Below are 12498 nucleotides of genomic sequence, written 5' to 3'. Positions count from 1 at the left end.
TTTGATTTATAATTATGAATTATTGTGATTGAAGAAGTATTTTCGGTGAAAGAAAAAAAACAGCAGAAATAAAACATTTGATTAGATTTAATTTAATTACAAAGCTGTTTTTGCTTGCAAGTTTGTTAGTGTGTGGAAGGATGCAATAAGGAATTATATTCTAGTGTAGAAACAACATGGAATACACTTTGCAGTGATTGTGCTTGAGAAAGCCCTAATAAGTTCAGGCAATAGCACTTATTTCTATTTGTACTTTTTACAGTATATTAACAGTTTATTGTGAAAAGTACACAAGGGTGAAAAGTTTCGTTTTCAGTTTTATTTAATTTTGGTGCCACCTAGTGGATTTTTTTCTTCTCTGTTGGTCCTGAAGAGCTTCATCTTAACATTGCGAACACAAGTATTGCACTCATTTCAATAGCTTTTGCTCCAGTGTGTTTTCACCGTTTTTTCTTGATTATACAAATTTAATAAAAACATATATTCAATGTTATAGTGTCCCACAATCTTGTTCCATTTTACATTGAAGTAGGCCTATGCCATAGTTCTGTGCATTCTATCTGATCAAAAAAAGACCCTTTGCAGCTGTACATTGCTGTATGTGTTGTATCGCCCTCTTCAGGGTTTTAGCTGCAGCACATTTTCCTGTTCTTTCTACAACTACCAAACACAATGAACATCCCATACAAAAGGACACATTTTAATAAGCTTCCATGACAGTGCAAAGTTTGCCACATTTTTCTAAATGAAAAAATTAAGCTTTCAATGTTTCAAAACAGAAATAAGCTTATCTTTAATTTAAGTACTCTTAAGTTACATGCGCCCAGGTTTATTCTTACCAACTTTAAACAGTCTTAAAATATTATGCAATCTTTTCTTGAGTAAAAAGCTCAGTATAAGCAGTTACTATATTGAATGTTTAAATGTTTTCTTCCCATTTACACTCATTTATTAAAAAAATAATGCTTCTTAATAATAGAAAAGTTCCAAATTGTAGAAATTCATGAAGATACTGGAATTGCAGTGCAGTAGTTCATTCATCTAAAAATACTGCTTCCAGTTTGTAATAAAAGAAGCTGATGTGCAGTTTAGGACAGTTTTAAAACCCCACTATCCTGAATATGGTTGGTCCTTTTCTCTCCATAGCTGATACAGTAAGAAACAGATTAGCCTATTAACTAATTTACAGACCTGAGTTTTGCTGTTCAGTGACGGGTGATAGTTTTGTCGGTGGGTGCCGAGGTTAGATGTATTCCCACCCCTAGGTGCCTAACTTTGTTGAAAAGTGGGGGGCAAATTGAATGTTCAATATGTACTTATTGAGCGTGTATTAATACTCTGACAAAGGGCTGGCACTGGGACTTTGTGCTTGAACTGTGCTTACACTGAACTATGCCACTTTGCAGAGCTAACCTGCGTGCATGAGTGCTTACCCTGCTACAGACACTGTACCCTTATACTGGACTATTGGTGCAATCTTGCACCAGCGTGCAACCTTGCACCAGCGCTGACCCCTACCAAGTGCACCTGACAGGAGCCAAGGGGAGTGGCAAGGATGGCGGCCACTGATAGGTCAGGGTTAACCTACACTGTTGCAATATTGTAAGGGTTTTGGGATATAAAAGAGGCAGCCTGTGTGCTAGCCGAGGGTGGAGAGTTGGAGAAGTAACCTGTGTAACCTGTCTTGCTGAGAGGTATTGCTGGCCTGCCCATCCTGTCCTGCTTTTAAAGAACCTGTTTCATACTTCTGTTCTTATCAAGTCATTACAATACACATATATGCAAGAAGCATCAAATGGCACAACCAGTACCAATGGCATCTCTGCACAATGCTATACATAGAATTCATACATGCAGATTTTTAAAGGGAAGTGCTAAACAAACACAAAGAACATCAAGTACTGTAGCCATTTTAACTGTATACATTTAACAGCATAAACTTAGTCACAGAAAGGAGCAGTTAGGAGTTGTTTCTTGTTTTATACCAGATTTCTTTCAGGTGCGACTGAGACAGTGTGAACTGCAACAGCATTCACCAGCGGCCTATATATGTTCCGTAAGCAAGACAGCACAAAACACAGGCTCTTTCCTACCTATACTCTGTGCCTTGTCTGCCTTTGTGTACTGTCTACAGGGCTCCCTGTCTCTGCTACTTTCTAACTACTAGTCTGTTCACTCTATCCATGATGACTTTTTCTGCTATCCCAGTCCTTCTCTCCTCTCGCGCACACAAAATCTCCCACCAGTACTTCTCTAAGCCGTCCAACCGGATCTCTCTACGTCTCCCCCCATCCTCTGCCTCTTCCCCCGGCTGTCTCTCTGGTGCCTCTGGAACTGCCAGTCAGCCTGCAACAAGGTTGACTTCAACTCTGCCTATGCCTCTCATCTCTCTCGACTTCACAGAAACTCTCCCTGCTCCTCTGGGGTACTGGATACCGACTTTCTCCATCCTGGAACTTCTCCTCCCTCTCTGTCAGCACTTCTGAGTTTCACGCAGTTGAATTGCACTCTCCCTGTCATCTGCTTCTTATTGTTCTCTATCGCCCCCTGCTCACTTTCTTCACAAGCTCGACTTCTTTCTCTCTTCTATCACTGCCTCTATTCCTATCATTCTGCTAGCCGATTTTAGCATTCATCTCTCCAGCTCAACTCATTCTGCTGGCTTCCTCCCTCTCCTTGATTCTTTCTCTCTCCAACTCTCCCCCTTGCCTCCCACTCACAAAGCTGGCTATCAACTGGACCTGATTTTCTTCAGAAACTCCTCTCCTCATTCCCCTACTATCGGACCACTTCTTCGTCTCCTTTTCACTTCTTCTGCATTCGCGTCTATCCATTTCTACCCCCTCTGTCTTTTCACCACAATCTCCGCTTCCTTTCCTCAACACCTTTACTTCCTATGCTCTCTCCCTTCTTCCCCCCTATTGATTCATTCTCCCAGCACTCAGCACCATGACTCTTCTTCTCTCACCACAACTTTTGACTACTTCTGTCCTATCGTCTGGAAGAGGAAGAGAGCCAAGCTACTCTCTGATTTAGGCTACAACTGCTCCCTCCTCTCCTGCTTCTCCTCAGCCCTCACCTCTGTCAAACACTCCTACTATCAATCTCTCATCCTGTCCTCCACTAACAACCCCTGTCTGCCACGCCCCCGCCCCCATTCTCAACTTTCACACCACTATCTGACCCAGACCTTTGCTCCTTGCTCCTGGATCCCCTTCCTTCTTGCTTCTTCCAATTCATTGCCCCTGCTCTTCTTCCTTTTTATCTCCCTCATTAAAACCTATAAAACGGCTCGCATCCCACGTTCTTAAGAAACCTTCTCTTGACCCTTCTTCCACCCAAAACTATCGCCCTGACTCTCTCCTCTCAGCCCTCTCTAAAACTTGAGCGAGCTATCCACCACCAGCTAGCGTTCTTCCTCACCAAGCACTCTAAGCTTGACCCTCTTCAATCTGGGTTCCATCCTGCACACCCCTCTCATTCCTCTGCTCTTGCTGCCTCCCTCTCCTCCATTGTAATTCTTGACCTCTCCTCTGCCTTTGACACTGCTGATCATGCAATTCCCCTCTCCTCTCTCTCTGACCTGGGGATCTCTAACCGTTCCTTCCAGGTTTCCTGGCATGGCCCCCTCTCTACAGGTGTACCTCAGGGATCTGTCCTGGGACCCCTCCTGTTCTCAGTCTACACCCGTTCGCTAAGCACTCTCATATCCTCTCTTGGCTACTCTTACCACCTCTACACTGATGATGCCGATATTCCTCTCCTTCGACTCCCACATCTCCTCGCGTATCTCAGAATGCCTCTCAGCAATCTCAACTTGGACGCATTCTCACCACCTCAAACTCAACCTCTCTAAATCTGACCTCCTCTACTTTCCTTCTGCTTCCTCTCCCTCCTCTGACCTCTCAATCTCAGTCTCCCTTGACTCTATCACTCTCTCTCTCCATCTCCTTCTGCTAAACCTAGGTTTTACTCTTGACCTCACCCTCTCCTTCTCTCAACACCTCTTCTCTGACGCGCACTTGCCGCTTCCTAGTAACATCTACCGAATCCATCCTTTTCTCACTACTTACTCCACTCAACTCCTTGTACTCTCCAGATTGGACTACTATAACTCTCTCCCTGCTTCGGCTGTCCGCCCCCTTCAGCTCATTTAAAATTCCCTGCTCATCTTGTATAATCCCAGCCTCGCTACTCTCATGCTACCCCTCTGCTTTGCTCTCTCCACTGGCTACCTATCTCTGCTTGTATTTAATTCAAGACCTTTGTTCTTGCCTACCACTCTCTTCACCACACCGCACCCTCCTACCTACAATCCCTCATGTCTCCCTACACCCTCTTTCGCCCTCTCTCCGCTCCTCGTCAACTGGCCGACTTGTTATGCCTTCCCTCCACTCTCCATCCTCCCGTGTCTGCTCCTTCTCTTAACTAGTGCATCTGTGGTGGAACTGGCCTTGCATGCCGCACAGGGCAGTGTACAGTATACAGTTGCTGCCTCAATCTGCTTATAGATAATCGACCGAGCGGGTCAAGACCAGAGCGGGACTGGTTTGGTACTGGACCTGTGACCTGAGCATCGGTTGGTAGCTGGCCGCAAAGTACCGTTTAGAAACTCGGACGGTACCCGGGTCGGCTCGGTACTGGTGACTTTAGCACCGGGTCAGTACAAGGACGGCACCGGTGCATAACCTTGGTCCCAATATTGTACGGGTCCACCAGTTTGCAGTCACCGCGGGTGGCAATGTACAGGGATGTCCACCTGTACAAACCACTGGCAAAACCACTCAGTCAGTACTCACATGAGACTGAGGGAAGCCTGCTTGTTAGAGGTACTAACAGCCTTCATAATGGTGATGCTAAAGCTGCACAAAAACGGCAACAAGATACTGTGGAAGAGCTTGCAAGCAATCACAACCGAAGCGAATATCTAAGCCCAGCAGCTGCTCAAGCAGCTGGCTTCACGTGAGGAACAAGGCCACAGCGGGACGTAACAAGCAACAGGCCGTAGTGCGTAATTAGAAAAACTATTACAGCGTTAATGTAATATTGCATAAATTAAGTGTAAAACACAATAATTTATGAAAAAATTATACACTTAGAAGCAACAAGTACTTATCTGAACCAGGTGTTCCGATCAGGTCTTGAAAGGTCAGTCTTGAAAGGAAAAACGGCACTGAGATCTGTGAGCGCTGTCCTTTTGTACCCTCGAGGGTGGGCCATGACTGCATCACAGGCTTGTTAAGCAGCTTTGGTATAACAATATTCAGGTTTCAGGTCTTTAGGAGGTAAACGCCCATACGGTAATGGTTACATTTCGTACTTGAAAGGGAACCTAACATTCTATTTGCCTTTTTTTATAGCTTCTCCACACTGTCTAGTTGGCTTAAGAATTTCATCCACTACTACCCCCCAAGTCCTTTTCATACATAGCTTCCGCTATTTCGTTACTATTCATGTTGTACTTGCCTCTAATGTTTTTTGTGCCCGATGTGCAAGACTTTGCATTTATTCACATTAAATTTCATCTCCTGTGTGTCAGCCCAAACTTGAATCTTGTCTAAATCTCTTTATATTATTTAAGTTGCTGATTGGGAGTTGGCTACCCCTCTCAGTTTTGTGTCATCTGCAAATTTGCATAGCTTACTGATTATGTCATGGTCCAGGTCATTAATATATTAGGAATAACAATGGTCCCAATACTGATCCCTGAGGTACCTCACTTGTTACTTTACTCCAGTTTGATGCCTGGCCTCGAATTATAACTAACTATCTGCTTTCTATCTTGTAACCAGTTATGAATCCATGCTGCTACTTTAACATTTATTCCTAATAATTTAATCTTTCGGTATAGTCTTTTGTGCAGTATTTTGTCAAATGCTTTTTGAAAATCTAAGTAGATTATGTCATGTGCACTATCCTTGTCGACTCTAGTAGTCACCAAACATCCTAGTTTTAAAGCTAACCTGTCACCAACTGTCTCTAACTGGTGTTCTTTACATTTAGCCATCGGAGGAAGAAAGCAAACTTGTCACAGGAACATGAGTCTACGTGCAGTTGAAATAACAGTAAATATTAAAAAGAAGCAAATAAATTCTTATTGAATTTTACACAGGGATAGTAATAAAACTCAGGAAACACGTTTTGTATGGTCAATTGCTATTTTCTTAAAACAAAAAAAGAAAAGCTTACTTAATACAGATTTTTTTTGCTTCTAGTGGTGTTTTAATAAATGTCTCTAATTTGCACTTGGTTTTTACAAAACTAAAAGAGTTCTTTGGAGGTGCCATTCCAAAAATGAATTGTCCACAGTTTATTCACCCTTCATAAAATGTTCTGAAATGGAGTGAATCTTCTCCCACGCTTTCAAAATCACATGCCAGTAGCCCAAAGGTTACATCCTTCAATAATTTGAAATATTCCACAGATCAGTCTTGATGAAATCCACATTCCAAACAAAAATAAAAATGTTCCACAACTGTCCTTCCTTGTCTTCATAGTACATTCTAAAACAGACAGTTCCATTCATCCCTTTACCAGCCCCCTTCCTGTGTAGTGGTACAGGCCTGTAGTGCTTTAAAGTGGTCAACCTATCAAAATAGCATTTAACCTTTACAAATAAAAGCAGCAGAAAAAAAAAATGCGGGGAAAATAAAGCAAAATGCGAACTACTAGACAAAAATATATATGCTGCCAACAAAACAAGAATTACATATAAGCCTCCTGTTTTAACAGAAGCAATCCCATTTATTAGCCACTTAAGGATCAGTTATCCTACAAGATCCCCTTTTGGTTAAAAATAATTGTTTCATTTTGGTTCACAAGTCACTGTCCTTAGGGTAAGTTTTCTGTATTCCAGAAGGTCTAGACATAAAATCGGGTCTCCTGTTGGGGAATGTATGCAGGTCTGGAGATTCAGTGCAGGTTCTTGAAATGTAATGGCATCACAACCCCCAGCTGAACAGACACTCCTGTAGCATTCAGTTAAACACAGTACCGCATCACAGGAACAGCACTCAGTGTCTGACCCTTAAACCACGGGATGATTCTGCACTGAAACACACTGGGTAAGTTATAAACCAGGATCCTCAGGTTCCCAGTACAGAACTGTTGCCCCCCCGGTTTAAGTTTTGCTCAGCAGTTATAGGAGTCCCTCTCAACCCAGACAGTGGTATCCTTCAGCTTTTCACTGCTCAGTATTTTAACATTTTAGTTTCTGAATAGAATCCAGTATGAGGTGAAGCTGTATTCTATCATGTGATTATTCTCGTTTGTTTTATTCTGCCCAGGAAAAAGAAAAAGCTTTTCCTCAGTGTGTGGGAGTATTTATTGTTCTTGGTGATGTTGGTTATCGTTGATTCTTTGAACTCATTTTTTGGAAAGGAACTTCATTTTGTTACCTGGAATAAAAAAATCAAAAAAAAAATCAGAATATGGTCCCGTCTTCTCTGTTAAATCCTTGGTGCACATGGCTAGCAACTTTACTAGTTTACTGTATGTCACTGTATTGCACTTTTGCTGAAATTTCGCTCTTTTTTATAGGGGTCCATCACAACTTGAAATTGCAAGAGTGTGATGCACACGCTAATGTCATTAATAGGAGTCATTGTAAGAGATAACAACATTGTGGGGCCTTGAGCCAAGAAATCCCTGGCTTACATGAGCACTCTACTCAGAACCTGACTGTCAGTCTGTAAGCCATGTCCATCTCCGTTTAAGCAACCAGCTCAGGGATTTTAGGCTTTACTGAGCCAAAAACCATATCCAAACACACAATTACAATTCCTTATTTGGTTAACCATTCCCTCTTTTCATTCATATGGAATTCAGCAGTTGAGAAATAATATATAGATTGAATAACAGATTCCAGGTTTTGTTTACTGTCTATGTTATAATCTCAGATGTGTGTTATTAAAATGAGCTCATAATAAATTTTGGAATGGCTCCAGCTGCTACGCAATCGGAATCATGTGCCACAGAACTGGATACACAATGTAGGTGGGAATTCATTATTACCTAAGCCTTTGAGGAATTTATTAACTCCACTCTGCTCGCTGCCTGGAAGGGAGTCCAGGTAATCCTGGGCTCGTACTTCAAACAGACCTGTAAAAGCAAAATCAAGCTCCTTTTAGTACAACAGATCACTCTGCTTTAACCTCATGCCTTTAAAAGAGATACTCTTTTTTTCACAGACGCACGTAAGCCAGTACATTCTCTGGCTTTACAGTATATCTCTTGTTGAGAGTGTCTGCATGGTGGATTTGTAAAACTGTACTGACATACACATTACAGTACTGTATTACATGGACAATATACACAGATGCATCTTGGCTTATGCAAAAAAAAACAAAAAAAAAACTAAACAATTGGGCTGCTGAATTACAAGAAAATACATTGCTCTTGCAGTTTATGATCACAGAACTCTGTAATTCACTGCAGGTCATGTGAACATCAATAATAAACACGCTTTCAAGTACACTTTCAGAACTCTGCATAACAACCAACTCTCTTACATGTGGGATTTTAAATATTTGCACACTTCTGACCTCATGTTAGAAATCATGTAGTGATCATCAGAGTTGTTTATTAATAATAGAGATTGCTCGTACATAAATATTTGTGTGTGTTTTTCACTGTTCTCTGACAAATGTAGAATTATTTTTTTTGGGATGTCCTTAAGTTCGCTGTAGGGGAACTGGAGTTACACTTGGAACATATTATTTGTAGTGGAAATAGGTTGAAATGTTTTACTGGTTTTTAAATGATCTTGGCTATCAATGTCTTTGCAGAACTTTTATTTTTCACACCAATGACCATTGGCACAAAAACAGGTCTTATTGGCGAGCACCTCTCCTTAGTTCCTATGTAAATATTTTCTTGAAAGATAAAATTGTTAAGGAATACTGTAAGGAGTAGGGGTAGAACGACTACTAATTATTCAGTCAACTAGCTTGACTAGTTGGCACTTTAAAAAAATAGGAAGAAATCACTTATTTGATCATGTCTGGTGCTCTATTTGTGAACGTATTGTTTCGTAAAACTTTGTTCTTTGTGCACTACGTTTGAACACTGCTTAGAATTATTTTATATTCATTGTCATTTATATGCAATAGGCAGCAGTGTGGAGTAGTGGTTAGGGCTCTGGACTCCTGACCGGAGGGTTGTGGGTTCAATCCTAGCTGGGGGACACTGCTGCTGTACCCTTGAGCAAGGTACTTTACCTAGATTGCTCCAGTAAAAACCCAACTGTATAAATGGGTAATTGTATGTAAAAATAATGTGATCTTTTGTAACAATTGTAAGTCGCCCTGGATAAGGGCGTCTGTTAAGAAATAAATAATAATAATATGTTAATGGTTTGCAATTGTAACTGCATTTCCAACCACCTAAAACCGCACACTTCACAATTACTTTGCTATTTTGCTAGTCGACTGTTTGGTGCTACCCTTGATAAGGAGATGCAGTATTTGTGGTGAAAGGTAAAGCGCTGAAGGCAGGACCTACCCCTGAGACCCTGCCGCCGCAGATCCTGGTCGTGGATGAAGCCAGCGAACATCTGCGTCTCCATGAAGACCTCCAAGAAGCGGCGCAGGCTTTTGGAGGAGATGGCCTTGCGGAAGGCATCGCGGTGGAACACAGCCCCCTCGTCTTCACGCTCCCCCGGGCCCAGGAACAGCGAGTAGTGCCCTACCATCTCCACAAAGAAGCGCACAATGGCCTCCGACACCACCACACTCAAAGAGCTTGAGTCTGCACAAGGGAAGGAAAGAGACCAGAGTTACTGTGACATGCCTCCAAACCACCAAAACCTTTCAATCTGATACCATACTAGGTTAAAGAAAGCTCGGTCTGTATGCTTTACTTTCAGTTGGTCATGCACCTTTGCTTGGATCTGTGGTGTACAACAGATCACACTGAAAGCATATCAAAGTGTATTTAAGGACTGATAAGTTAAAAAACACATACAGTAGTGTAACAGGGGAGATCTGGACTGACTGTCTGGCACATCCGTATTACTGCAGGTAGAGGGCAGCAGTCTCGTGGGATCCGCCTGTCGGTCATGGCAATGACACGGAGAGGTGGGGAAGAGGGTGTGTGTGCTTTCCCTCTCTCTGAGTGGCTGAGGGGCGGGCCTTGGGAGACTGCTCGGCCCATAAGATCTGGTTTGGTTGGGCGCTCGGGTGGCCGTGTTTGAGGAATACCCAGTGACACTGACGAAAGACGTCAGTTTTAAAATAAAACGAGGCCAAACTGGCTGAGAGAAACAGCCGGCCTTAAAATAATTTATCGAAAAAAGACATAACAGAAATCACCACGTACCCGAGGGGACGTGCTTAGTTGTACGGGGAACTCCGGCCATCCCAGTGTATAGAGGGTAATTGAGCGTAGGACGGAGGCCCGTTCTGACCGGCTTAGCGGCAGTGGGGGCACTGCGTAAGCAGCACTTTTTGTTTGTAGTTTTATTACTGTGTTTTATTTTCCCTTTTTCTTTCGCCTTTGGTTTTCATTATGATTTGCGAGCACTTGTTGTGCCTATACCTGTATTGGTAAACGCCGTGATTCTGGTTACTGTTGTCAGTATCCAGAACACGGACAACAGCGCCATCTACTGCATCAAATAAATCAGTACGCCTGAGCGGCGCTACAAATAAAGTACTGTCTCCTTGTGTCAGTGAATTGCCCACCACCCTTCCACACGTGGTGTCAGAAGTGGGATTCACTGGCACTGCCCACATAAAGCAGTGCAAAATCAGGGAGCAGAATGGATCCCCAGCAGTTCACCACCTTAATGGATCTCCTGCGGGAAACCCTTACTGCGGTGGTGCAGGAGAGTGCAAGAGCTGCGGGGCCAGACCCATGGCTACAGCAGCCCACGAAAATGACGGCAGAGGACCGACCAGAAGCATACCTGGAGGTATTTGAGGCGATGGCGATCTCTGCCGGGTGGGCCCGCGAGCAGTGGGCTAGCTACCTCCTGCCCCAGCTGACAGGGGAGGCACAAGCGGCGGCGAGGACCCTGGATCCGGCGGCAATGATGGAGTACCCCACGCTGAAAGCTGCCATCCTCAACCGCGTGGGTGCGACTCCGGAGTGCTACCGCCGCAAGTTCAGGGAGGAGAACTTCTCGGCAGAGGAACACCCCAGGGTCATCGCGCATCGTTTGCAGGATTACGCGCGGGGATGGTTGAACCCGGGAGCCACCACCACTGCCAGGCTGGTGGAGGTAGTGGTGGTCGAGCGGTTCCTGCAGTGCTTGCCTCCGGAACCGCGGGTGTGGGTGCAACGGCAGGCACCCGCCACCCTAGAGTTGGCGATCCAACTGGCAGAGCAATACCAGGCAGCGGAACCAACGCCCGCTAAGCTGCCTGGAAACCGTGCTACACCAGCATCACCCCCTCTACTGGCCCCATGGAGGGCGAAGGGACTGGGGGGGAAGGGTAGCAAAGTCTTTGGACGGAGTGTGGCGGTGGGAGCTCCCGGCCCGAGAACTGGGGCAGAGTGGGGTCACCCACGGGCTGCTGCGGTGTTGGACCGGGGTCTCGCGCGGCCACCCTACCGTCGATCCCCTTTGATGGGTCCTGTGTTTCGACCTCCTGCTGAAGCTTCATGGCGAGAAACTAGTTCACTGATGTGTGGAACAAGCTGGGAGGTGAGCCACATCGACCGGGATTGCCCCGCTATGGGATGTGACGTCATTCGACCAGGTAAGACTGTTCCATTACATCAGTCACTCCAGCAGACGGGTTTTGTGATTCCTGTGTCAGTGGATGATACACAAACCCAGGCTCTCTTAGATTCAGGGTGTAGTCAGTCCCTGATACAAGAGAGCTTAATCTCACCGGGGCATAAGCAAATAACGGGACAGGTGCATATAAAATGTATTCATGGGGATGTGCGCACTTACCCCAAAATGTACGTAAATCTGAAAATTGGCCAGCAGGTGACGCGAGTGCAATTGGGTTTGTGTCCTCGATTGCCGGTACCGGTAGTTCTGGGACGGGACTGCGAGCAGTTTAAAAATTGGTTGGCTGCTGTGGCGGCCCCGTCCTCCTTATTGGCTAAGAAAGAGGAAGTAATTGGCGAGATCTTTCCCTTTCGTGACCCGGATTGCTATTGCCACAGATTTAGACCCCGCAAAACTAAACGGGAACGCCGGGCCGCTAAGAATGAGGGCTGGCAATGGAGGGAGTCCGAGAAGTTTCAGGTGGGGGCGATTGGTGAAGAGACTGGGGGGGAGGCCGCGGAGTCAGCGCAGGGGACTGGCTCTGCTGCCTCCGCTCAGGACCGACCTGATCCCGAGCTGGAAGCCATGGGAGCTGATTTTCTAGCTCGTTCCCGTGACTTCCGACTCGAGCAAGGGCGTGACGACGTGCTGGGCAGGCTCTTTGACCAAGCAGCGGTGGTTAATGGTCGTGTGGTCGAGCCCAGACGCGCCGCCACGTACCCTCACTTTGAAATTGATCGAGACCTGTTGTACCGTGTTGAAAAATTACCCAGGAC

The 12498-nt window shown here is 44.8% G+C and overlaps 1 protein-coding gene across 1 annotated transcript in view; it reads right to left on the bottom strand.

Annotated features, from left to right (window-relative positions):
* Positions 1–6072: 6072 nt before the first annotated feature.
* Positions 6073–12498, bottom strand: part of si:dkey-82f1.1 (DENN domain-containing protein 2A) — a 56598-nt gene continuing 50172 nt past the window's right edge. Inside the window, exons 18-20 of the mRNA XM_034032249.3 lie at positions 9502–9747; positions 8014–8100; positions 6073–7397 (exon numbers count right to left, since the gene is read on the bottom strand). Of these exons, the coding sequence (XP_033888140.2) occupies positions 7366–7397; positions 8014–8100; positions 9502–9747 (365 nt within the window). The 3' untranslated portion in view covers positions 6073–7365. The remainder of the gene's footprint in view (positions 7398–8013; positions 8101–9501; positions 9748–12498) is intronic.

This window comes from Acipenser ruthenus, chromosome 14 (genome assembly GCF_902713425.1).
Source record: "Acipenser ruthenus chromosome 14, fAciRut3.2 maternal haplotype, whole genome shotgun sequence".
NCBI classification, from domain to species: Eukaryota; Metazoa; Chordata; class Actinopteri; order Acipenseriformes; family Acipenseridae; genus Acipenser; species Acipenser ruthenus.
This window is presented reverse-complemented; position numbering and strand designations above follow the sequence as displayed.